Source organism: Phocoena phocoena, chromosome 6, assembly GCF_963924675.1.
Source record: "Phocoena phocoena chromosome 6, mPhoPho1.1, whole genome shotgun sequence".
Lineage (NCBI taxonomy): Eukaryota > Metazoa > Chordata > Mammalia > Artiodactyla > Phocoenidae > Phocoena > Phocoena phocoena.
Window position 1 is genome coordinate 95688399 of NC_089224.1, and position 27598 is coordinate 95715996.

Genomic DNA, 27598 nt, shown 5'->3' on the forward strand with positions numbered 1-27598 from the left:
ATCCTTGCCTACCTCAATGTGGTGAAGATATTCTTCTTTATTATCTTTTAGAATCCTTATACTTTCAGCTTTTACCTTTAAGTCTCTGATCCATTTTAAGTTAATTTTTGTGAATGATGAGAGGTATGATTTGAGATTAACTTTATTCCATATGACTGGTTGTTCCAACACCATTTGTTGAAAAGACTGTCCTTTTTCCATTACATAGCATTGAGACCTTTGTTGAAAATCAGTTGAATGCATAAGTACGTGTGAGTTTATTTCTCTTCCACTGATCTATTTGCCTGTGTTGGCGCCAACATGGTCTTATTTACTCTAAGTCTTAAATCAGGTACTCTCAGTTTTTCAACCTTGTGTATTTTTAAGAATAGTTTTCTTAAAACAAGGAACTTTGCCTTGCAATATAAATGTTAGTCTTATAGCCAATTGCTACAAAAAAATCCAACTGGGATTTTGTTTAGGATTACACTGAATCTGTAGACCAATCTGGGGAGAATAGACATCATAATAATAGTCGATCTTCCACTTCATGAACATAGTATATCTCTCCATTGGTTTAGGTCTATTTAAATTTCTCTCAGCAATAGTTTGTATTTTCAGAGCAGAGGTCTTTTACATATTTCATTAAATTATATCTAAGTATTTTATGGGTTTTTTTGATGCCACTATGATTTTTTTATTTTCCAGTTTTTGTTGCTATGATATTTGTATATGTTGAATTTGTATCCTGCAACTTTGTTAAATTCACTTATTAGTTCTATTAGCTTTTTTCTAAATTTATCAGAATTTTTCTTGTACATGCTGATGTCATCTGCTAATAAAGAGAGCCTTACTTCTTTTTTTCTAATCTGTATTCCTTTTATTATTCTCTCTCTTCCCCATTATGCTGATTAGGACCCTCCAGTTCAATGCTGAATAAATGAAATGTGTGGATATCTCTGCCTAGCTCCCAATCATAGGGTTCAGTTTTTCATCGTTAAGTATGATCATTTTCATTGTTAAGTATTATGTTAGCTAAAATAGGTTTTCATAGATGCCCCTTTGTCAGTTGAGGAAGTTACCTTCTATTTCTAATTTACTGAAAGTTTTTATCAGAAATTGGTGTTAGGTGTTTTTTCTGCATTTGTTGAGATGATCCTATGATTCTTATCTTTTATTCTGATAATGTGGTAAATTACATGGATTGATTTTTTTTTTTTTTTTTTTTTTTGCGGTACGCAGGCCTCTCACTGTTGTGGCCTCTCCTGTTGCGGAGCACAGGCTCCAGATGCGCAGGCTCAGCGGCCATGGCTCATGGGCCCAGCCGCTCCACGGCATGTGGGATCCTCCTGGACCAGGGCACGAACCCGCGTCCCCTGCCTCGGCAGGCGGACTCTCAACCACTGCGCCACCAGGGGAGCCCAACATTTCTTATACTGTAGGTCTGTTGATGAAAGATTCTGTTAATTGAAAGTGTTTTTATTTCACCTTTTCTTTTGAAGGATGTTTTCTTTGGACGTGAAATTCTAGGTTGAGATCTTTTTCTTTCAGCATTTTAAAAATGTCATTCCTTTATCTTCTGGCTTATGTTGTTTCTGATGAGAATTCAGAGATCATTCTGATTGTTATTCTGTATTTAATGGGTCTCTTTTCTCTGAATGCTTTTAAATATTTCTCTATATTACTAATTTTCAGCAATTTGATTACGATGTATAGTTTTCCTCATGTTTATCCTGTTTGGGGTTCACTGAGCTTCTTAGATCAGTGGGTTTATATTTTTCATCAGATTTGGAAAATTTTCAGCCAGTATTTCTACAAATATTTTTCTTCCCCAATCTCTTCCTTCTCCTGTTGAGATTTTAATTGCATATATATTAGATTGTTTTATGATGTTTACAGATCAGCTGAAACTCTGTTCAGTTTTCCAGCCTTGTTTTCCCTCTGTGTTTCAATTTGGATGATTTCTGGTGTCCTGTGTACACATTTACTGATCTTTTCTTCTACGGTCTTACTTGTTTCATTAGAAATATCCATCAAATGAATCTTACATTTCAGCTATCGTATTTTTCATCTCTGTAATTTCCACTTGGTTCCTTTTTACATTGTTTCTTTCATTATATTCATATTATCCTTTAAGTGTTTGAGCATATTTATAATAGCCGTGTTAAGGTCCTTGGCTGCCATCATCCCTGTCATTTCTTTATGTTCCTGTTGATTTTTTTTCTCTTGATTATTACTCACATTTTCCCACTTCCCCTAACAAATAAATTTTTATTCTGTGCTGAACATTGTGGATGCATATGCTATGTTGCTGAGTGTGTGGATTTTGTTGTCTTCTTCTAAAAAGTGTTGAATTTTGTTCTGGCATCTGGCAGGCAGTTAATCTACTTACAGATCAACTCGATACTTCAAAGCCTTGTTTTAAAGCTGTGTTAGGGCAGTTCCAGAGCAGTCCTTATTCTAGGGTTAGAGTAATCCTTCTGAGGCATGGCTTTTCTGGGTCTCAACTGAATGCTGGAGGTATTCAGCAAGATCTCTCCTCTGGCAGGTGGAACTCAGACATCTCCTTGCCTTTTGCCACCTCCGAATCTTCAGTCGGCTCCCGTCCCGCCCCGGCAGCTATTGGTTGCCAGTCATTGCAGAGACTCCCTCTGCACAAATACAGTTTGGTGTTCAGCCAAAGACCTCAAGGGGCCCCTCTGCCCATTTCTGGAGTTGTTTTTTTGCACAATTGCCTCCTCTTTGTTATTCTTCCCTGTCAGTTCCAGCTGCCTCAGAAGCCCTGAACTCTGATCACTGTCTCTTAGATCAGTGAGATTGCAGTGCATCCTTCAAGCTCCACCTCTGTGCTGTGGTCCAGAGGGTCTATCCTAGCAGAGAGCTGGGGTGATCCTGGGGCTCACAGCAGGTCTTCTTTCATGAATCACAGTCTTGCACCATCTACATTCAGAGTCTGAAAATTCTTGTTCCATGCATTTTGTCCAGCTTTACAGTTGAATCTGGAGGAGGGCTAGTCCTGTACCAGGTATACATACCATCTTACCAGAAGTGTAAGGTCTCCAGTTCTCTTTCTAAGACTGAAATCTGTGAGCAGTGGTTCCCAAATTAGATTCCCCTTGCATCACCTCTCCCTTGCATTCCCTCCTCTAGCCTTTGAGCACCCTATTCCCTTTTGCCTCCAATGCGTTTCCACTCCTCTCTACTGCGTTAAAGGTTTCAGGGAAATCCTCCGGTCTTCCCTGCCTCTCAGCTGCATGGTTACCTTTCTTGAGTCCTTATAGTCTCTGAATTTCTGTTCCAGTTAAATTTTCAGCTTTACAGAAAGAAGAGACCACGTGCTGTCTTATTTTTAATATCTCTTATGTGTAAATATCTCATACCTTTCTTACTAGGCCAGTTTGCCAGTCTGAAATGCTTTCTTCCTTTCTCAGTGAGAGCCCAGGTAGGAATATCAGCCTGATAACATTCCATGTGAGAAAGTCAACAGATGGAGCAAAAGGTTGAGTGAAATGAGTTAGGAGCCTGGGAAGTTTATCTTGGCTCGGCACTGATCTCCTCTGTGACCCTGGCATGGGGCCCATACCTCTCTGAGCCTCTTTGTCCCTAGCTGCCTTATACCCTTGGTACCAGTGGGAGGATAACATGTGAGAAGCTTCTTTCGCCCTCTCTTGGCCATCCCATCTTTAATGTGCTCTGTTTAAGTGGTTCTGAGCCATTCGTGCTTTGATTCCTGGTTCCACAGTATCCGTTGAGCACTTCCTGTGTGTTAGGAATGTGCCAGGCACTGAGTGCGTGGTTGGACCAAAGTGGCAGAGTCCCTACCCCCACGGAACATACAGGGTAACGGGGAAAGAGACTTGATCAAAGATCACACCATGGGTCATCATTGGTGGCAGTCAGATCTTGGAAGGGAACAAGGGAGGCGACTGGAAGATAAATGACCAGGTCAGGTATCAGGGAGGGCTTCCGGAGGAAGTGATGTTTCGGTGGAGGTATGTAGGACCGGCAGTAGTAATCCAGGCAGAAACTGGAGGGAAGAACATTCCAGGCAGAGGTGATACCATGAGCAAAGGCCATGAAACTTGGAAGAGAGGGGTAGACTGAGAGGGCAGGAAGTGGGCAGGCCCCAGGCAAGGGTCCAGGGCAAGCAGGTGATGCCCGAGGGTTTACTGTATCATGTGCTTTTGGGTGTCCTGAGCTCCCTGCCACAGGGAAGGAGGGGCTCTCCCACACGGAATGCCAGGATTTTGACAGCAGGGTCGCAGACCATGAAAAGATCTGATCCAGAGGGTCTCCTAGAAACCATTCTGCAGGTGGAGACGAGGCCTAAGAGGGGAAGCAACACGCTCTGTTTATTGCTCAGAAATTCTCTGTCCCTTGTGCCCAGGTGCCCGGGGGTGTGTTAGTGCCTAAGGGGACCACATGGCCTGTGCAAAGACCTCCATGAGAAGCTGGCAGGCTTGAGCCCCCGTCCCATCCTGGCACTAACTTTCTGTGTGGCTGTAAACTTATTAACCATTCTGGGCCTTGGTTTCCTTATTCCTAAAAAATACCATTAATAACTGTTTACATCTGAAGAGTAGTTTACTGTTCAGGGTGCTTCCGTGACCTGTATGGATTCTCACAAAATCCCTGTGAGGTTGGTAGTGCAGAGATGGGTGTCCTGCTTTCATCAGTGGAGGTGAGGTGGGAAAACTGAGGCCAAGAGGGGAAGTAAAGAGTCCAAGACCGCAGAAGCCGGAGGTGACAGACTTGAGGTTCAGAGGTGGGTCAGGCTCACCTCACACTCAGTGCTGGTTCCATTAAACAGTGAACCACAAGCTGTGGTCCCCAAACTGTGCTTCAGGGAGACGGGAGACATCAGAGATGGGACGCTGGACGCCTCCCTCAGAGTTTGATGTGTAGGTTTATCCCGTGGCTAAGAAAAAAATAATTGAGAATTGTGAGATGAGCCACCCTTCCGGTTGAACTCGGGACCTTCAAGGTCTTTCACTCTGAAAGGGAGGGAGGGAGAAAGGGGGATCATATGTAAGTATCCTTCCCCACCCACCCGTCTCCAGTTCCTGATTGAGAAAGTGAGAATCTGGAGAGTGGGGTGGCGGGGGACACCTGTGTTCTCCACAGACTGAGCCTGGGGGATTCCTCCTGGAGCTTGGGTGGGGCAGGTGAGGGCTTGCTTACGGGACCACGACCAAAGGACGCCCCATCCCCAGCTCCTGGCATCTGGCTGCTACTGAGGTGGAAAGGCAGTGACCTCCCCAGGGGGACAAGGGGGGCCAGCCTGAGTCCTCTGAGCTCACCTCAGGGCCTCGGGTCCTGTGTGACCTTGAACAAGGCCCTGACTCCTGCGTCTCTGGGCCTGGGCTTCCTCCGGCCAGGAGTGGGCAGAGGTGGAGGGTCAGGGAGTGCCCGTTTATTTTGGCTATGAGAGCCGTGGGCGCAGCGTCTGGTGCCCAGGATGGACGCTTCCCTGGGAGCAGGGGTGTAAGAAGGTCTCTCCTCTGCCCCTGAGGCAGGCAGCAGGGCAGCGTCCTCCCCAGGCTCCGGCCAGGCTCTGAAGCAAGGTGGTGCCCTCGAGATGTTCCCAGTGCCGGTGGGTTCCGTGAGCCCCCGGTCAGCCCCGGAGGGGTCCCTTCTCTTGCCGTCTGGTCCACTCTTGCCCTCCGGGAAGAGTTGCAGTTGAGTGAAACCACTGCCTCCCCTTTTCGGTTGGAAGGTGGCACTGTGGCCACATTCAGGGGCTTGGCACCCCGGTAACTACGTCTCCGGGCAGCGTGCAGGAGGCTGCCACCTGATACCAGCCGAGCTGGAGACCCGCTGAGGGTCAGGGCCCCCCACCCGTGTTCTCAGCAACTCCGGTTTCTGCAGAGAAGGCGAGCAGGGGAGGCAGGAGGTGTGGGAAGTGGTGACACAAGCTGCCCCTAACCCCACCGGGGAGCTGCTGCACCGATTCCCATTAAAGCGTCAGGCGTTGGGTCGAGCGCTGTCCCCTGAGGTTGTCAATCCCAGGCAGTGCCCAGGAGCTCCCCGAGCCCCTTCCCCTAAAACCGTGGGGCGACATTGGACCCTCTGCTCTTCCCCTCTCCCATCAATCAACCCTGCACGTCTCTGCCTCTCTGTCGTCTATCATTACTGCTGAGCCAGCCTGCGTTGGAAGGAAAAGAGGCTCAGGAGTCAGCATTCTAGAAAATGCATTTGAGCCTGGGTTGACTGATTCAAGTGCCCCAAGCACGGGTCACAGGCCGAGTTCTTAGACACGGAGAGCCTGGGTTGGTCAAGGGTTATGGGTGACCCAGCCAGTGGGCTGGTCAGTGGTCTCCAAGTAATGCTGAGTGTGAGCTGGCGATCGGGCTTCCCTCGAGGAGAAGCTGGGGAGGGTTCTAGACTCCCAGACTTTCTCAGGCTCCAGGTGGGAGCCAGAGCCCTTGCTCTCTGTGGACCAAGAAGTTTTGGCCCTCGAGCGTAGGGGTACTTGGTCGGCTCCAAGCGCCCTCGGCAACTGAGAGCGTGACCCTCTCAGGTACTGCCCCCGGGTGGGAGCCACCGGACGATCCAGACACGGGCTCTGAGTGTTCGCATCCAGAGGTCTCCCCGTCTCCACGCTTCGTGGCAGCGAAGACCCAGACGAACCAGTCGGGGAAAAAGGCTCCGGCCTCCGTGGTCCGATGCGCTAGCCTCTTACACCGCACCCCTCCAGCCACCCAAACCCCGACGTTCCGCACTCCAAACTCGGGATCTCCGGCAAGCAAGGCAACTGCAGGTACCAATGGCCTATGTTACCCTCACACTTCCTCCACTCCCCGCCCTTCTCCCCACCTGCCACAGCTGTGCCCGGGGTCATTGTTCCCTTGCAAGAGCGAGGGTGGTGGTCCCTAGCTCTCTGGGACGAATCCGGGTCCCGGCTCTGCCTCAGGCTGGCTCTGTGACCACGGCAAGCCACCTAGCCTCTCTGAGTCTAGGTTTTCTTACCCTAAATCAGAGGGTTGTACAAGATGGTTTGCAAACTAATTTTTATAAGTAGGAGAATATTTTTCTCCCCAAGTCATGGCCTAAGGGGTTTTAAATTCTTTTAAATTAATTGCCAACATTTGAGCATTAGGAGATTTTTATATGAAACTTTTGATTTCTGGCTTACATTGAAAAGTCAGATCTGGCAGTCCTGGGCCCACTTTCCTCAGGGTAGCAGTTGCCTTGGGGCCGAGCCACAGCTGCCTCCTTCAGTAGAGCGTGTGCTCTCCGGTTTTCCACAGTCCCCACCACTCCCTCCTGCCTCCCCAGTACAGTGGCCACGTGGCAGGTGCCATGTCTCGTTGTGATCACACTGTTGTCTGTCTCACATCCAGCCCAGTTCATCCATTTACGTCACCTGCCTGGACCCTCTTGGCATGAGTTTGCATCCCCCATTTTTCAGAAAACCCAGTCTAAAAACTCATTTCTACGAAGAGCTGCTCTCCATGAAGAAGAGTATTTGGCTGGGAGCTCTGTTCTCTTGGCCTCCCTCTACCTCACTGTTCAGGAAACCCCTCCACGAGCCATAGCCCAGCGGGAAGCCAACGGATGCCCACTCCAGTGTTGTCTGAGTCTACGCAGAAAGGGCTCAGACTCTGGAAGGGTGAACAGGCAGTGGAAGGTGCACACCAGCCATTTCTTACCAGTTATCGGGGAAAACTGATAAGACACACTGTGTGCTGAGTACCAGCTAATCAGGAATCCTGATTCCCACCTGGATGGAAAGAGCCTTGGGCCTTCTCCCTAGATATGTGGGTGTAGGGTAGAGTGATGACTTGGTCATTCTGGGACTACGGGCCTTTCAGATACCCTCAAGAGGCCCGAAGCTATCCATTAAAAATATACAAGTGATCAAACTGAGAACTCACTCAAATGAACCAGGGGGCTGGACCGATTACAGCCATGTGATGAGTTGTGCTCGCCTTTACTCTGGTTCAGAAAGCTAACCAGGAGCAAGGATGTGGTTCTTAAAAATATTTGAAGCTATGCTTAAGTGCTTAGATCTCCCAAAAGGAGAGTACGTAGTTAATCAACTTTGAAGGTGATAGTTTTCAGCTACTGTGTAGAGAAGAGCTAGTAGCCATTGTTTTTTGGCAACAGTAGTTATAAATCAGTTAAACAGGCTGGTCGTCACGGACTTATTGGTGGTAGATACTGGCTCAACTAAATAATGGGATCACGGCTTTCAGATCTTGATTTTACTCTCGACCTTGTGGCTGGGAGTTTTTGCATCTGCAGTTTCTACAGAGAACTGCCTGTAGGGCCTGTGTGGTCTGTGGCAGCTCTCAGAACCCAGAGTCACCAGGTAAGCATCACAAGCGATGGGGCTTGCCTCTGGCCGCCTTTATGTGACCTGGAAGACTTGTGGTGGGTGTCACACCTGGACTACTACCTGCACAGCTCAGGGGACACCAGGTTGTGAGCCGGAGCCTGCATGTTGGAGCTGGAAGTCATCACTGCCCCCGTCATGCTAGAACAGGCAGCCGCTCCCGTGCGTGCGTGTGTGTGTGTGTGTGTGTGCGCGCGCGCCTGCGCGGGGATGTCCCCTGTGGAGCCGCTCGCTGGTTTTCAGCCAGAGGTGCCTATAGCAGGGATAGCTGATCAAAATCTGCTTTATCAGCTGAGCCATAGGAGGCTAATTATAAGAGTCTGTAACCTTAGTTGTGCTGAATGGTACCAATGTGTGGGTCAGGCTGCACGAAAATCCTCCACAGACGGGTAACCGTCCCCTGCATGCATGAGGTTTAAGATGGCAGAAGGAACCACTTCCCTGCCCCAGCCCTTTTTAAAAAGGAAGCATCTGTCCCAAGAATGAAATCTCCTTATTCTGCCATCTTAAAGGGTTAGGAACTTAGGCCCAGCAACCTGACAACCTCACTCTCTCTGGGTTTTCACCTATAAGATGGGAATGACAGCGTGGACCTCATAGGGCGATTGGAGGATTATGTGGATGTAAAGCATCTGGACCAGTGCCTGGCCCATAGCAGGTGCTTCGTAAATAAGAGTCCCCCTGTTTTTCCTAGGTAGAGAATTGAGGGACTTTCTTTGCCAGTTTACAGATGGTATCTTGAAGTGGGCAGGTGTGTAGCTCTCAGTCCAGGCATTTTACAGACACAGTTAGAAGAGAGAGTCTTGTGTGTGATGTTGTCAACAGCCTCTGCAAAAAGGAGGCTGCATCAGGAGGCACTGTCAGAGTCAGGGGCAGGGGAGTTGAGCAGGGCCTATAGGAGCCACCTGGGGCTTCCTTTCCCATCACCCCAGTGATCGTCTGGAACCTCGGCTCCCATAGTATGAGTGCTTGCCCTCCTGGCATAGGGTGGCCTGGGTGACAATGGCATTTCCCAGAGTGGGTTCCCAGAATCACCATTTTTGAAGGATGTTAAGGAATCTCATATTTTTAAATGGGCTTCAGTGGCCGATTATATTTGGGAAGGTTGGGTTCAGTGAAGCTAGATGGGTCTCTCTCCGGTCGAACTTCTCAGAGCCTTTGATATCCTCAAGCAAGCTGTTTCTCCTTAAGAAAGGCTGCTGGGTCAGCTGCTCATCCCAGATTGACTTGTTCCCAGAAGCCTTTATATCCTGGCACATCCAGCATCCCCACTGAGCAGCTTGGAAAAGCCGTCACCTTCTGGCTCAGACGTTCGAGACAGAACGTTGGTGTCTCCCACCTGGTTGGACCCTTTCTCTGACTCCGGCGTTTACAGAGAGTTCTGGGAGAAGGCGAGCCACTCAGGAAGGCACGTCAGTGGAGACACCCCAGAATCACTCAGGGAGCCAGTCCCTTGCCCCCGGTGAACCCCGACCAGACCTCACCTGGTCTTTGGCCTCCCAGGGTGTGGGGCTACCCGGCTCAGCCTATCATGACATCTCTGCCACCCAGGGACCCCTTCCACTCTCTGGCCCTCCTGCTCTGCCAGAGCCACCCCCAGAAAGCAGTCTGTCACCCTCCCTGCTCCTTGGTGGGGCCTGTGTCAGCAGAATCTGGCAGAGCAAGTCGCGAGTGGCAGATCCAGATTACTTAGTGTCACGTGTGGCTCCCAGGGGTCAGAGATGGGAGACCCTGGCCTGTGTGCCATCTACTCGATCAGTTGGAGCTCAGGAGTGCGCCCACATCCCACACACACACCCCCCCCGTGCCTGGACCTCCACCCACCCTGGGCACTGTCGGGGACCTCCTGGGACCCTGACGAGGTATCAGGCAATTCAGGTGAGCCTGAGGAACTGCAGGTTTGGGGTTTGGGGTTCTGGAGCCCATCCCTCTGCTGGTTCCCCAGCGTAAAGCCTCAGGCACTCACCCAGCCCAGGGGCCAGGGCAGTTCCCACGTCCCTGGCCTCCCAAGCCCCCTCTGGCATGCCCCTCCCTTTGGACCTGTTGCTGACCAATCACCGTGGTTTTTCCTTGCTCTCTCCTCTCCCCACCCAGCAGAAAGCGCTTTCAGTCGGAGGGTAGAAGGCAAAGCACAAAACCACTTTGAAGAGACGAATAGCAGTTCCCAAAACTCCAGCGGTGAGTGTGCCCCATGACAGTCACCCTGTGTTGCGGCCTCAATCCGCTCCGGGATCTTTGCGGTGCGTGATGGGGCAGGGTGTCGGGGGGAGGCTGAGAGCAGAGCATTAGAGGGCGGCCAGAGCCCGGCAGGCAGAAGCGGGAGGGGCCCTTTTTTCCAGGGACATCCCCCCGGGCCTCAGGAGCATCTCCGGGACTATGGATCCTCTTTGTCTCTTCCCCATGGAGAGAGGAACTCCCCTGCCCCATGACCTGTGTGATACACTGACTTGGATGGCCCCCTTTGAGCCATTGCTATGTTTATAGGATGAACATCACAGCCATTTTTTTTTCCAGAAGAAGCAAAGCGGGTACAGTAGAGAGAGCTGTGGCCTAAGAGCCGGAGGCCCCAAGTTCTGGTCCCCTTTTGGACCTGGGAACATCCAAAGGTTCCCTTCCAGCCCCTACCAGCCCAAGTAGGCTTGCCTGAGGTTCCCAGTGGTGTTTTGGCGCCCCCTGGTGGTTGCCTTCTGCAGGACTCTAGCGGAACCCTAGAGCACCTTAGAGCAGCCAAAAGCCACTGTCCCCAGCCAGACCTGGGGCCAGCCTGGCGGAGCCATGCGTGATCACAAGCAGCCTCTGCCCGAGAAAGGCACAGCAAGCTGGTCTGCACAGTGCCAGCCAGGGCAGGGTGTAAAAAAGATTCTGATACTTCCTTTATACTAAGGTAAGCCATCACTCGCTTTCTTGCTCAATTGAAGTTTAATTCACCAGATTAGGTGTTGGCCTGTGCTCAGCACGCTTGGGTGCAGACAGATGATGCACGTGGCTTGACCACCAGTCAGGGGCTTTATGAAACATCCAGGAGCGCAGACTTGCACATGCAAGCTTCCTCACAGTGATCTGAGCTCCAGCCGAGGCTCGACCCCAGCTCCACCATCCACAAGCCGGTGACTTGAGCTCGCCTCTCAATTTCACCTCTGCTGTGGAATGGGCATGGCACACACGTCCTCGCCTCTCAATTTCACCTCTGCTGTGGAATGGGCATGGCACACACGTCCCTGTGGTGGGGAATATTCAGAGGGTGCCCTGCAGAGTTCACACACTCACATGGTAGGCTGTTTGGGAGGTGGTGGTGTTTTTTAAGTAAACCAAGTGGTTTGATGAATAAGTGCTCCAAGGAAGGGAGTGAGGCGTGCCGTGGGAGCCCCGAGAATGTTGCCACGATCCTTTAAACCGTAGAGAGCATGTCGACTTTTCCAAACTGCTTCATCCTTTTGGAAGCTATAACCCACTCAGCCCCTCCAAAAGGTGAGCCTTAAAGAACTGGAGTGACTGGCCCAAGGCCACACGGGAATAAGCAGCAGAGGCAGGACTGAAACCGCGGTCTCCCGGGAGCCTTTGTTCTCAGCCAGCCAGGCTGCGCCCCCTGCCTCTCCTTCCACCAGAGCCGATGTTCAGGGTTGGGAATGACGGTGTGAGGCGCTGCTCCCGCCGGCAGCCACCATTTATTGAGCGCTTACTGTGTGCCTGGCACGTGTTCAGAGCTGTATGTGTCTTAACCTGTTTTCATCCTTACCACAGCCCAGTGAGGGTCAGTGTTATTGTTACCCCCACTTTTTGGATGAGGAAACTGAGACTCAGGAGACGTTGAATTGTTGCCCCAGGTCCCCAGCTTGTGAGTGGTGGAGCCAGGATTCCCGGTGTAGTCCGTCTGGCCCCGTTCTGCCGCCTCCTGCCTGTGAGGCTCACCTGACCATGCCAGGAAGCGCGGAGAGCTGCCAGCAGACAGAAGAGCCCTCAAAGCGCGGCCTCTCTGGTGTTTGGTGCCAGGACCTAGAAGCAGCTCCCAGCTCCCTGTCCTGAACCAGGCAGCATGGATATTTTCTCCTTGGCGCTCTGTGGGCTGACTTTTTGAAAGTTGAGGGTGTCCTGGAGGGATGGCCCCGGCTGATCTCGCCCTGCCCATGCCCCAGCCCCACCCCAGCTGCCCCCTCCTCCTCCGAGAGCCCATCTGGCTCACTACTTCCTAAGGACAGAAGTAATGACTGTCATCTCCGAGCACCAGAACCAGAAGAGACTTAGCTAAACTGTTTCTCTTTTGCAGAAACTGCAAGTCCCCTGATTTCCAATCCTTTCCCTCTCCTACAGAGTAAGTGATGGTCCCATCGGGGGGCTGGAGAGGGCGAGGCAGGGTAGGGAATGAACTCAGCCAGCCACACGTTCGGGACCTCCCCAGAGCATCAGACCTGGGCCTCCCTCCCAGGTAGACCCAGTTGGAGGAGGTGGAGGCACAGGGAGACCCAGCCCAGGCGGGTGGAGGAGTTTGGACAGGTGTCGGGCGGAGCTGTGACCATGGGTGTCCTGACTCTGCCAGCCCCAGCCCTGCAGGAACAAAGCCACCCCTTCCTGCTCGCGGGGGCAGCCTCAGGACGCCTCTTCCGAGCGCATCTCCGCCATCCTCCTGCTGTCTTTTCCCTACTCGTTTTTGCTCTCTTCTCTCTTTCTTTTTCCTTCCCCCGTCCCTCTGCTGGGCACGCGCGCTCGCGTTCCTATGTGCTCTCATTCTTGCCGCCCTCCGGCCCGCTTCTCTTCCTTTTCCTGTCTTATCCCTGCTTCTCTAGCTCTTCTGTGTTTCTCCACTTCTCACTCTTTCTCTCACCCCTTCTCTCCTTCTCTTTACTGCCCTCCACGTCCATCATGTTGTTTTTGGTTCATTCATACGTTCATTCATTTGTTCACTGAGCAAACAGTGCTGTCTGTGTGCTTCCACCGGCTGAGAGGTGGGCTGCGGAACAAATAAGACGTGGTCTCCGCCCTGAGAGAGCTCTTGGTCCCTTAGTGTTACCCCCGGCGCCCGGAACAGTGTGGCACACAGTGAACACTCGATAAATGCCGCTTGACTACACTCGGCGGTCTTGATCTGCCAGTCTTCCTCTCTCCATTGCTCCTCCCCCCACAGCCTCTCCCTCACTAGCTAGTGACAGGGGGGCAGACAGGCCCAGAGCCCTGAGTGCACAGCCCCCATGTGTGTCTGGGTGCCCAGTTCCAAAGCTGCCTGCGGCCCAGCAGAAAGGCATCTGGGTTCGTGCTGCCCCTGAAACGGCTGCTCCGTTTCTCCCTGCAGAGCCCTACACGTGCGGCGCCTGTGGAATCCAGTTCCAGTTCTACAACAACCTGCTGGAACACATGCAGTCCCACGCGGGTAAGGGCCCCACGGTGGACGGGGGCGGGGTACTGAAGCCCCCCTTATCCCTGCCACCCTCAGATCCTGCGAAAGACAGGGACGGCCAGGGCCAGCCTGTGGGCGCTCTCCCAAAAAACAGTCCCAGGACGTGGGAGCCCTGGTTACTCCGTTGTAAGTCAGGGTGGTCTGTGCCCTGCGGGGGCAGCTGGCTTGGTGGCAGCGTAGCCAGAGAGGGGGTTGGAGCTGGAGAAGGCTTCCAGAAATTGTGACCTCTGCCCGGAGCCTAGAGGCCAAACAGGAGCTGAGCAGGACAGAGTCGTGGGCGTGTGTAGGGTTGAGTGTGGTTTGAGACCCAGGTGAGCGGAGGAAGGGGAGGGCAGTGGAGAGGGCTCAGCCCGGGGCAGCCTGCGGCGACCCCCATTGCTTTCGCGGTCATACCCCCGAAGCAGCAGTCCTCAAACGTGAGCGTGCATCAGTCACCAGGAGGGCTGGTGACAGCACAGATTTCTAGGCCGCACTCTGAACTTCAGATGCGTGGGTCTAGGGCGGGGCCCAGGACTCGCATTTCTGACAGGTCCTCAGGCCACACACACCCGGCTTGTCCGGGACCACACTTTGAGAACTGCTGCTGTAGAGAGCCACAGCTAGGAGTCTGCTGTCTGGACACCCTTTTTATCAGCTGTATTGCCATCTGTCCGGCTTACAATGTCAGCTCCCTCACTAGACCACCAGCCTCCAATTTTAGGTTTTGGTCATAGTAGCACTGATTTCTTTTTTTCTTTTTTTTAACGTCTTTATTGGAGTATAATTGCTTTACAGTGGTGTGTTAGTTGCTGCTGTATAACAAAGTGAATCAGCTGTACGTATACATATATCCCCATATCCCCTTCCTCTTGCGTCTCCCTCCCTCCCACCCTCCCTCTCCCACCCCTCTAGGTGGTCACAAAGCACCGAGCTGATCTGATTTCTGATCTGATCTCTGTTTTAGGCAGGCAGACACTGTTTGCTTGTAACAGGTAAATCCCAAATTCTCAGTGGTTTGACATACCACTTCCTTCTCAGCCACATCACAGCCTAATGCACGCGGCCTTCCACGTGGAGATTCAGGGACCCAGACTCCTTCCTTCCTGTGTCTCCATCCTCCCCTGGGTCACAGAGTCCTCTCTCTCTGACTGATGGGCGGGGAGAGAGGCACCCTTCCTTCTTTACCACTTCAGACCACAGGTGACACATAATATGCTCAAATTCCAGAGCCCTGCCCGGGGACAGCCCGACAAGGGAAACGGGAACATGGGGGAGACAGCTCGCTGACCCTGCCACCCTTCCCGTAGGGTGATCCTCTGGAGGCATTGGAGGCGATGTGAGAAAAGCGCCTGACACAGACGGTGGCTCAGTAAAGGCCAAAGAGGAGCCGACCAGGAAAGAGACTGTTTGCTTAGCTGCTGTCACTTCTGCTGTCACGGTGGTGGTTGTTGTTAGTTATTGCTTGTCTCTCTCTTAGGTTTCTGAATCTTTCATATCACCTTCCAGGTCTGGCCTGACTAGCACAGAGTATTACAGGGCGAGACGCTCTCCAGGCAGGTGCTGTTCTGTTAGCGTGACCCCTCTTCATTTATACGGCGTATATCTATTGGGTATCTGCTGTACACTAGGCACCAACTCGCGTGATTTTGGGTGGGAGGGAGATGATTGATTTCTAATGTACTCATTAAAATCAGTGCAGGGACTTCCCTGGTGGTCCAGTGGTTAAGAATATGTGCTTCCCGATGCAAGGGGTGCGGGTTCAACCCCTGGCCGGGGAACTAAGATCCCACATGCTGCACGGCACGGCCCAAAAATTTAAAAATAATAATAATAAAATAAAATCAGTGCAGAGCTGGATTGGCTGCCATGACACGTGAGTTCCAGTCCTCTCTGACCGATGTGTCTCTATACCACGTGACCTCAGGCAGGAAACTTTGTCGTGCCCCCCCACTCTGAGTCTCCATCTCTAAAACAAGGGCACACAGACCTGCAATCTCCAGCTGCCCTCCTTACACCAAGGTTCTGTCTTCACGTGTCTCACAGCTCCTGCTTGCCTTTGCTGTCAGCCATCCTGCACCAGGGAAGGCCTTGAACGCACTCAGAGCACTTAGACTTGACCCCGTGGGGAACCAGTAGCCAAAGTTAGAAGGATGCTGGGGACCACTGCCTGAGCACAGCGCTTGGGCCCGAGACCCCCACGGCCCCGTCTCTGCTCCCTTCTCCTCTGAAACCCTCTGCCCCTCTGCCGGCTCTGGAAGCTGAGCCCTAATTAGGGAAGAGTCTGGGTGCCAGGGCCTCTCTGTCCCTCAGGCAGTCGGGCGGAGGCCATTAACATGCAAATCAAGGGTGCGCCTGTGGGTGCCCCACCTCCCCCAAGCATCCCAACTTGTTTTCCGAGAAGAGCTTTGGGCTGCTTTGTTCTGGTTCAGTGCTGGCAGAGAATGCCTTGCCGGCAATCCAGTGCAAAGCCAGGCTGAATCCCAGCCAGGCTGAGTCGGGATTAAAGGATTGACTCCATAGAGAGAAATTAAGCGTCATGATCTGCACAGTTCACCGCGCTGCTGATAAGGGGGATCAGCCTCGAATAACAGCAATCTCATTAAGAGGCTGCTGAATGGCACAGGGTAATTCCCGCTAATAAACTTCCCGTCTGCGCTGTAGGAGAACCTGCCTGGCCCCCGGTGACAGCTTAGGAGCAGGTTTTGGCGGCAATAATACTAAAGATAGCTAACACTTAGTGAGCGATTACCGTGTGTCAGGCCGGGCTCCTCAACAAGCCGGCTGGCATTATCATCCCCGTTATACAGATGAAGAAACTGAGGCTCAGAGAACATAATCGCTGGCCCAAAGTTGCATGGCTCGTAAAAAGCACCTCACATCGTTTGAGTTCTTACGTATTAGCTCATTTGATCCTCAGAACATCCCTCTGAGCTGTGTCCACATTAGCTCGCCTTTATAGATAAGGAAACTGAGGTGAAAAGGGCTAAGTAGAGAAAATGGAAGCACATATTTTGGGCAGAAAAATGTCACTTAAAAATTCCTTATCAATAAGAAAATTATTAGTCCTGTGCAGCAATTAATGATTTAAATAATGATCATAATATTTAAGAAATATAAACTGTTTCCATAATGTTTTGCCTCCAGAATGCAATAGCTCATTTCCTCAACTGCTATCAGTAGGGCAGACGCTTTGATTTTTTTCCCAAGTTATAGTGCTGTTTGGCTCGTGTTTAGACGTGTGCGTTATGCGGTTCATATTAGTGCGCTATTTCTGTGTTGTTTATTTTTTGTTCTTTTAATAAAATGTGTACATTTCAAAATAAAATAAAGTGGCTAAGTAACTTGTCCAAGGCTCTGCAGCCACAGTACGAGACCAGGATTCCGACCCTCCCGTGAACTCCGGAGCCGGTGCTCTGAACAACCCCCCTCTTCAACAGGGTAGATGGGGTGGAGGATTAGGGATGGGGGAAGCCCCCTCACAGGTCATCTCTTCTAGCCTCTTTTCAAGTAGCCGGGGGACTGCAGCTAAGTGAGGCCTGGGGACTTTCCCAGGAGGCAAACAAGTTGGCAACTCAGAATGGTAGGATTTGGGAATGGCCACATTGAATTTCTGATCCCTTTGAGCTACTTCACCTCTCTGGGCATCGATCTTCTCATCTGTAAAGTAGGCTCATCGCCATTCTCCACAGGCTGGGTGAGGGTTCTGGAGATGATGTGTGTAAAGTATTAAGGGCTATGGCACATTCTAAAATAAGACTGAATAATGCAGTTTTCTATTTTTCTATCCCCTGCTAGAAACAACTGCTTTCTTCTTTCTGCAACTGGTCCCTCCTTGGGAGACAGCCTTTATTCCAGCTTTGCATCCCGCCCTTTACAGATGTCTGTGTATCTGTACGTGTGTGAGTGTATGTATCTGTGGTACGTAGGGTTAGCCACACTGAGTAAACCTTGTTTCCAGCTCAAGCTATAGATCGTTTACTGAGTACCTCACCCATTTAGCAGCATTATCTGTGAGATAAGGAGAAAAAAAGTTTTTTTAATAAACCATGCTAGACATCATTATCTAATTAGAGGTTGAGTAATCCCAATTTCAAGCCTTGCAGAAAGGCAGAGAATGAGGGAATCGCCCTGCAGCTTGCCCAGCCCCGGGATTTTGGAAGGAGGAGGGGAAACTGAGCCCTAGAGGAGTGAAGTGCCTGACTCAAGGTTATAATACTCAGCCAAAGCCTGGTTCAAATCCCGGGCTTCCAAATCTCTGTACTCTAGCAGAGAAAGTCAGTAAGAATGGCTGCTGGTTTCCATTTTAAAATTTGTGTTTCTCTTTTTTACACGTGAGGTCTATTCATTAAAGGAAATTGGGAAAATGCAGAGAAATTACAAAATGAAGACTCAGCCATAATCTCACTACTCAAAGTTAGCCACTGTTACTTTTTTTTTTTTTACACAAATATTTATTAAGTATATATGGTGTACTGCTATAAAGTGAATGGTTTTTTGTTTTTTTATTTTTGGCTGCGCTGGGTCTTCGTCGCTGCGCGCGGGCATCTCTCTAGTTGAGGCGAGCGGGGGCCACTCCTCGCCGTGGTGCGCGGACCCCTCACCGCAGTGGCCTCTCTTGTTGAGGAGCACTTGGCGCGAGGGTTAGCAGTTGTGGCTCACAGGCTCCAGAGCGCAGGCTCAGCAGTTGTGGTGTGCAGGCTTAGCCACTCTGCAGTATGTGGGATCCCCCCGGACCAGGGCTCGAACCCGTGTCCCCTGCATTGACAGGCAGATTCTTAACCACTGCATCACCAGGGAAGCCCAACTGTTACTCTTTTAATGGTTTCTTTTCAGTCTATTTTAAAATCAGATTTATTGAGATATAATTTACATAAATAAAATTCACCAGTTTTAAGAGTACAGTTTGATGTGTTTTGATAAACGTATAGTCATTTAACCACTATCACAAGCACAATGTATAGTGTTACCATCGACCCAAAAAGTTCCCTTTGCAGCAAGTCCCTTTCCCAGGCCCCCACCCTGGCAACCACTGTCTGCTTTCTTTTGTTATAGTTTTGCCTTTACTGGAATTTTGTATAAATGGAATTATATGATATTTAGTCATTTGTGTCTCACTTCTTTCACTTAGCATACTTTTGAGACTCATCCATGTTGTTCTGTGATATCAGTATTTCTTTTTATTTCTGAGTAGTATTTCATTGTTTGGATATACCACAATTTGTTTATCTGTTCCCCTACAGATGGACATTTAGGCTGTCTCCAGTTTGGGGCTATTACGAATAAAGCTGCTGTGAATGCCCAAGTGCAAGTCCCTGTGTGAACATTTTCTTTTTAACATCTTTATTGGAGTATAATTGCTTTACAGTGTTTTTAACTACTAGGTAGATACCTAGGAGTAGAGATGCTGGGTCATTTGGTCACGCTATATTTAACCTTTTAGGGAACTGCCATACTGTTTCCTCAAGTGGCTACACCATTTTTACATTTCCACCAACAGTGTATGAGGGGTCTAGTTTCTCCACATCCTTGATAACGCTCGTTATTATCTGACTTTTTGATTATAGCCATTCTAGTGCATTAAGGGATATGTCATTGTGATTTTAATCTGTGTATTCCCGGTGACAAATGATGTTGAACACTTTTTCGTGTGCTTATTGGCCATTTAAATATCTTCTTTGGAGAAATGTCTATTCAGATCCTTTGCCCATTGTTTAATTGGGTTTTTTGTTTTTTTATTATTGAGTTGTAAGAGATCTTTTTATCTTTATATACGAGGGCTCTATAGATATATGATTTACAAATATCTTCTCCCATTCTGTAGGTTGTCTTTTCACTTTCTTGATGCTATCCTTTGAGGCACAAAAATTTTTGACGACGACTACCTATTTTTTCTTTCATTGTTTATGCTTTTGATGTCATATGTAAGAAATCATTGCCTAACCCAGGGTCACAGAGACTTAACTCCTCTGTTTGCTTATAAGAGTTTTATAGTTTTCACTGTTACATTTAGGCCAGTATTCCATTTTGTGTTAATTTTTGTATGTGGTATGAGGTAGGGGCCCAGCTTCATTCTTTTGCATGTGGATATCCAGCACCATTTTTTTTTTTTTTTTTTTTTTTTCCAGTACGTGGGCCTCTCACTGTTGTGGCCTCTCCCGCTGCGGAGCACAGGCTCCGGACATGCAGGCTCAGCGGCCATGGCTCACGGGCCTAGCCGCTCCGCGGCATGTGGGATCTTCCCACACCCGGGCACGAACCCGTGTCCCCTGCATCGGCAGGCGGACTCTCAACCACTGCGCCACCAGGGAAGCCCCCAGCACCATTTTTAAAAAGACTATTTGTTCCCCCATTGAATTATCCTGGCACCCTTGACAAAAATCAATTGACTGTAAATGTGAGGGTTTATTTCTGGATTCTGAATTCTATTTCATTGATCTGTACGTCTGTTTTTGTGCCAGAAGCACACTGTCTGGATTACTGTGACTTTATAACAGCTTTGAAATCGGGAAGTCTAAGCCCCCCAACTTTGTTCTTCTTCAAGAGTGTTTTGGCTATTCTGTGTCACATAAACTTTAGGCTCAACTTGTCAATATCTGCAAAAAAGACAGCAGGACTTTTGATAGGGATTGTGTTGAATCTAGATCAATTTGGGGAATATTGCCGTTTTAACAATATTGTCTTCCAGTCTTTGAACATGGGATGCCTCTTCATTTATTTAAGTCTTCTTTGAGTTCTTTCAATAATGTTTTTAGTTTTAAGTGTACAAGTCTTATACTTCTTTTGTAAATTTATTCCTAAGTATTTTATTCTTTTATAGGCTCTTATAAATGGAATTATTTCCTTACTTTAATTTTTGGAGTGTTCATTGCTAACGTAGAGAAATATAATTGATTTTTTTTTAGTATATTGATCTCATATCCTGAAACCTTGCTGAACTTATTTATAAGTTTTAACAGTTGTGTGTGTGTGTGTGTGTATTCCATAGGATTTTCTATATACACAGTCATGTCATCTGTAATCTGTAAGTAGAGATAATTTTACTTCTTCCATTCATGTGGATGCCCTTTATTTTTCTTTTCTTTTTTATTCTTTCTTTCTTTTTTTCTTTCATTGACCTGGCTAGAACCTCTAATACATGTTGAATAAAATAGAGTGGACATTCTTATCTTGTTCCTCATCTTAAGAGGAAAGTTTTTCATGTTTAACCATTAACTATGATGTTGGCAGTGGGTTTTTCATAGATGCCCTTTGTCAAGTTGAAAAAGTTCCCTTCAATTCCTAGTTTGTTGAGTGTTTTTATCACGAGAGGGTGTTGGATTTTTGTCAAATAATTTTTCTGCATCTATTGAAATTATCACGTGGTTTTTGTCCTTTATTCTATTAATATGGTATTGATTTTTGTATGTTGAACTAATCTTGTATTCCTGGAATAAATACCACTTGATCATGGTGTATAACCTGTTGTATATGTTGCTGGATTTGGTCTGCTCTGTTTTATTAAGGATGTTTGTATCTATATTCCTAAGGCATAGTGGACTATAGTTTGTTTTTTCTTGTGACTTCTTAGTCATGTTTTGGTATCAGAATAATACCTGCCTCATAGAATAAATTGAGAAGTGTTCCCTCCTCTTCTACTTTCAGAAGAATTTGTGAAGTGTTCTTTTAACTTCTTATAGAATTCACTGATGAAGCTATCTGAGCCTGGGCTTTCCTTTTCTTTTTTATGGTCGGTGTTTTGACTGCTAATTCAGTCTTTTTAATAGATCTATCCAGATGTTCTACTTCTTGAATCAGTTTTAGTAGTTTATGTCTCTCTAGGAATTTGTCTATTTCATCCAGGTCATCTAATTTGTTGGAATACTGCTGTTCATAGTGTTTCCTTATAATCCTTTTTATTTCTATCAGATCAGTAAACTTGTTTTTTTTTTGTTTTTTGTTTTTGATGTCCTTTATGAGGTTGAGAAAGTTTCCTTCTCTTCCTAGTTTGCTGAGATTTTGTATCATAGGTGGGTATTGAATTTTATCACATTTTAAAGCGCATTTATATCTATGGAGATGATTTTTCTTATTTTTGTTTTCCTCTTAGTAAAGGGAATTACACTGATTGGTTTTCTGTAACTATTCTATTTCTGGGATAAGCTTCATTTATTCATGATATGTTATTATTTTTATTTTTTATTTTTGGCCACTTGGCTTGCGAGATCTTAGTTCCCTGACCAGGGGTTGAACCCGGACCACAGCTGTGAAAGTGCTGAGTCCTAACCACTGAAACTGCCAGGGAACTCCCATGATGTGTTGTTATTTTTATATATTACTATATTTGGCTTGCTAATAGTTTGTTAAGGATTTTTGTGTATATGTTTATGAAGGATGTTGGTCTGTAGTTTCTTTTCTTGTAATTTTTTTCTCTAGTTTTGGATCAGGGTAATGAGAGCCTTATAAAATGATTTGGGAAATGTTCTTTCCTCTTCTAATTCTGGGAGAATTTGTTTAGAATTTGTATGATTCCTTCCTTAAATATGTGGTCAAACTTTCCAGTCAACCCATATGGGAATTTTCTTTGTGGGAAATTATGTAAACTATGAACTGAATTTCTTAATAGTTATAGAACTTAAGAAATTTGAGGTTACCTGTTTCTTCTGGAGTGAACTTTGGTACTTTATGTTTTTTAGGGTTTTTTTTTTTTTTTTTTGCCTCACTTAAATGGTTGAATTTATTGGCCTAAAGTTATTCATAATCATTTTAATCCCTTTGATATGTGTAGCATCTGTAGTGATGTCCCCTTCTTTTACTCCTGCTACTAATAATTTGTGTCCTCTTTTTCTTTCTTTAATGTTTCCTGTTAGAGGTTTGTCAATTTTACTGATCTCTACAAAGAATTAGCTTTTAGTTTCATTGATTTTTCTCTACTGTGTTTATCCATCTTCTGTTTCATTAATTTCTGCTTTTATCTGTATTATTTCCTTTCTTCTGCTTATGTTAGACTCAACTTACTCTTTAAACTTACTCTTCAGATCTCTTAGTGTAGAAGCTTTATAACACTGATTTTAAATGTTTATTCTTTTCTAATATAATTATTTAATGTTATAAATAACATTTATTTAGATGTATCCCACAGATTTTGAAATGTTATGTTTTAATGTTTAGTTCAAAACATTTTCTGATCTCCCTTATGTTTCTTTGACCTATGGGTTATTTACAACTGTGATGTTTAATATTCAAATAGTTGAAATTTTTCCAAATATCTTTTTGTTGTTGATTTCTAATTTAATTCAGTTATGGCCAGAGACTATACTTTATATGATTTCAGTATTTTTCTATTCCACCTCCTTTTTCTGGTAATCTAGTTACATGTATATGGGACTGCTTGATGTTGTCCACTCTGTTCATTTACATTCAGTCTTTTTTTCTCTTTTCTCATGAGAGTAACAATTACTGAGAGAAGACAGTTGAAATTTCCAGTTGTAGGTTTATCTATTTGTTCAGTTTTCTCAGCTTTTGCCTCATGTGTTTTAATGCTCTGTTATCACTTGCACACACACTTAGGATTAGTATATATTCTTGGTGATTTGACCCCTTTATCATTATGTAGGGTCTCTTGTTACCCCTGATCATATTTCTTGTTCTGAGGTCTGTTCTTTCTGTAATACTATCACAAGCATCTCCACCTTTCTCTGCATTACTGTTTGTATGGTATACCTTTATTTAACCTTTTACTTTTAACTTATCCATGTCTTCATATTTAAATAGGTTTCTTATAGATAGCATATCATGGGGTCTTGCTTTTTTATTAAGTATGACAATGTCTACTTTTATTTGAAATGTGGAGACCATTTAAATTTAATGTGATTTCAGTATTATTGGGTTTAAATCTACCATTTTCGTATTTGTTTACTAATTGTTTCACTCGTTGCTTATTCCTTTTTCTCTAATTTTTTGCCTTATTTTGGACTGAGAATTTTTTATGGTTCCATTTTTATCTCTACAATGGATTTATTTGCTATAACTGTTGTTTTTTTTTATAGTCTATTTGGGTTTTGAACTATGCATTTCTAACTTATCAAGTCTACATTTAAAGGCTATTATCCTTTTCATATTGTGTGAAAAACTTTCAACACAATCTTCTATTTCCCCTTCCTAGTCTTTCTTCTATTGTTAACATATGGTTTATTTCTACATGTAATTACCACAATTCATTGTTATTTTTTTCCAGTGAGCAGTCAGTTGTCTTGTTAAAGAGATTAAAAATGAGGGAAAACACTTTTTATATCCATTCATGTACACTTTCCAGAACTCTTTATTTCTTTCTCTAGATCCAGATTCTTATTTGATGTCATTTTTTCTTTGGGGGGGTGATGTCATTTTTTTTTAATACCTAAAGAACTTCCTTGAACATTTCTTAGAGTTGCAGGTATGATTTTTTTTTTTTTTTTGGTCCTTATTTTACCTCTATTTGTGAAAGATAGTATCACTGGATTTAGAATTCCCTTATTTTATTTTTAATTTTTTGTGTTTTTTTTAAATTGAAGTATAGTTTATTTATAATGTTGCATTCGTTTCAGGTGCACAGCAAAGTGATTCAGTTATACATACATACATATCTTTTTTTCTGATTCTTTTCCCTTATAGGTTATTACAAAATATTGAGCATAGTTCCCTGTGCTATACAGTGGGTCCTTGTTGTTTGTCTATTTTATATATAGTAGTGTGTATATGTTAATCCTAATTGATCCCTCCCCGCCTCTCCTCTTTGGTAACCATAAGTTTGTTTTCTGTGTCTGTGGGTCTGTTTCTGTTTTGTATTGATATATGAGTTCATTTGTATCATTATTTTACATTCCACATATAAGCGATATTATATGGTATTCGTCTGGCTCACTTCACTTAGTATGATAATCTCTAGGTCCATCCATGTTGCTGCAAATGGCACTATTTCATTCTTTTTTATGGCTGAGTAATATCCCATTGTATAAATATAATTTATATTATATAAATTTAGATTATAAATATAATATAAATATCTTCTTTATCCATTCATCTATCGATGGACATTTAGAATATTAGGTTGACATTCTCTTTTAATACTTTGTTCTGTTACCTGCTGGGTCTGTTGTTATTCTTGTTCCCCTGTACTTAATTTTTCCCCCTCTCTGGCTGCTTTTAAGAGTTTCTCTTGTCATTGGTTGTCAACAATTTGATTATGATGCTGTGCCTTGGTGGTGTTTTCTTTATGTATTTCTGCTGGGGGTCAACTGAGCTTTTAGAACCTGGGTTTACGGTTTCATCCAATTTGGAAAGATTCTGGCCATTTCTTCAAATGTTTTTTTCTGCCTCACCCCCTTTTTCTGGGACTCCAATTATATTTATGTTAAACTAATTAACATTGTCCGTGCCCCATTTATTTATTTTCATTCTTTTACTCTCTCTGGTTTTCATTGGGTAGTTTTTTTGCTCTGTCTCCAGCTTCACTGATTTTTCTTCAGCAGCTGTTGTAAGCTCCTTATTGGCTAATTCCATCATCTCTGTCCTTTCTAGGTCTGTTTCTATTGATTGGTTTGTCTCCTCATGTTATAGGTCATATTTTCCTACTATTTTGAATGCCTGGTACTTATTAGATGAATGACATTGTGAATTTTATAGTGTTAGATGCTAGATTTTGTATTTTTTAAGAGTATTAAACTTGGCTTACAGTTTGTTGCTTGGGATCACCTTAATACTTTGGAGGCTTGCTCTTTAAATGTATTAGGGCAGATCTAGTGGCTTAGTCTATGGCTAATTTAGCCCCATAGTATTTCTCATGCATTGAGGTCTTTCCATTCTGGTTGAGGGGATGCAGGTGATTTCCCCCACGTGGGAGCCCTGGGAGTTATCAGCCTACTGCATTTTAGTGATTCTTTCCCTATAGCAAAGGCTCCAGGGAACCCCATTGAAATCTCCAGAGCTCTCTCTTTTTGTAACTCCCTCCTCTTTGGTACTTTTCCCTGTAAATTCTAGCTGTCTTGGGCCTGCCTGAACTTTAATCTCTGTCTCTTCAAGGGGACCGCTGGGCTCTGTTCAGTTCCCTGGTCCTACGCAGCAGCTTGAAAACTGCTTCCAGGCAGTAAGTAGCACAGTCAGAGAGCTCACCGCATTTGTTTCTTTTTCTGGGATCAGACCCTGGGTTGCCTGTATGAAAGCAGTCGTATCATCATGATTAGCGGTTGTTTGCATCTGGAGGGCAGAAGTGAAAGTCCCCTCCCCATCTTTTTTCGATGCATAGGTTTGTTTGTTATTTGACTTGTGAGTCTAAAATATGTATCTGTAAATAATACATATGACATTATGATTAGAGCTTGCTTTTCATTACCTTATGCGTTTTCCCATGTTGCTCCAGTCTACATGACCACCTTTCTAGTGGTTGCAAAATATTCCTTGAGTGCACGTCCCAGAGTCCCTTGACTAGTCTTGCAGGTCTGACTGAATATGTAGAAGTTGGGGAAGCCTCTTCTCTAGGTATGAATAGTGTGGCCTTGACCTCTAAGGCCTGATGCCTTTAACTGAGAAGAATGGAAGAAAGATGTCTGGCAACCCTGAACAGAGGCCACTGACCCATTCATATCCTCAGGTTGTGAATTCTACCTGTAAGATGATGTCTCAAGGAAATACACCCACAACAACAGCCAAAGAGCACAGAGAAACAATATTAGAGTATTAGGCAAGTAGGTTCGTAGCAGAATAGTAATATTGTAAACGGCACAGCCCAGAAACTTAGGACTTGGAGTGTAGTTAAGCAGTTTGTGGAATATTGTGTGATAAAAGACTGTGTGGTCATTTGTGATGACAGGCATGTAACTCAGACCATTTCCACTCAGATACGATCTTACAGAAATGTCAAGGAGTAACCGTGCCTAGAGTATGGCACCTGCCCTTTACTTAAAACTGAAAACGGCTGCGTACGCACACGTTAACAAAAATTAGGGAAATGCAGGGAGGAGGCAACTGGGAACCAGGGGACCTGGGATGTCCGTCCCAGCTCTGCTGCTGGTTTTCTGTGTTTTCCCGGGCAAATCCTTTCCTGTATCTAGACTTTGGTTTTCACTTCCTACATGTAACGAGGGGGTTGAGAATTGTATACTTTATGTCATATAGGGCTTTGGTTTTGTTGTGTTCATTTAAGTTTAAAATATACTAAAAAGACGAAAAGGCACACTTCAAAGAAGCAAGAGTGTGAGATGCTTTTGGCCTCTTGGAGTGTAATGGGCACCCCCTCCCGGGTCTCAGAGCTAGAACTTTGTGCTTGGGGGTATTGGGGGGTGCCTCCCAGCCAGACTCGGGACACAGCGGTTCCCATTCCCTGAGTGCTTACTCCGTGCTGAGCACTGTACCCAGCTCTTTTCCTGTATTATCTCTTGTTAGTCCTTCTGGCAATTGTGTGATCATCTTCATTCTTCCGAGTGATGAAATTGAGGCTTTGCAGGCCTCAGATAGCTGTCTTAGGAGCCCGGATCTGAACCCAGGCCTGAGTCCCAGAGGCCAGTCTTGCCTCCACCCGCACGCTCTAGTTCTCCTCGCCCGGGGAGCCGGCAGGCCTCTTGCACTTCAGGGAAACACACTGTCCCCTTTGTGCCCGCAGCGGACAACGAGAACAACATCGCCTCCAACCAGTCCCGATCGCCCCCTGCTGTCGTGGAGGAGAAGTGGAAGCCCCAGGCCCAGAGGAACAGTGCCAACAACAGTAGGTCTTTCCTGGGCGGACCTGGGGGCTGGTGGAAGTCTACTACACCCACCTCCAGAGACCTCCCCCCCAACCCCAGCTTGTTCCCCTCTGCTCCCACATCCCCACCCTGTGTGTCTCCCGTGGTGGTGCAAGACCACGCATCATGGTTTCCAAAGCACTTTCATGCCTGAGACCTCATTGGTGGGAATTCTGACCT

The 27598-nt window shown here is 46.4% G+C and overlaps 1 protein-coding gene across 1 annotated transcript in view; it reads left to right on the top strand.

Annotated features, from left to right (window-relative positions):
• The window catches only part of ZNF618 (zinc finger protein 618), a 354057-nt gene that overhangs the window by 324453 nt on the left and 2006 nt on the right, over nucleotides 1-27598 (top strand). Inside the window, exons 14-16 of the mRNA XM_065879940.1 lie at nucleotides 10415-10495; nucleotides 13602-13679; nucleotides 27298-27399. Coding sequence (XP_065736012.1) covers nucleotides 10415-10495; nucleotides 13602-13679; nucleotides 27298-27399 — 261 coding nt within the window. The remainder of the gene's footprint in view (nucleotides 1-10414; nucleotides 10496-13601; nucleotides 13680-27297; nucleotides 27400-27598) is intronic.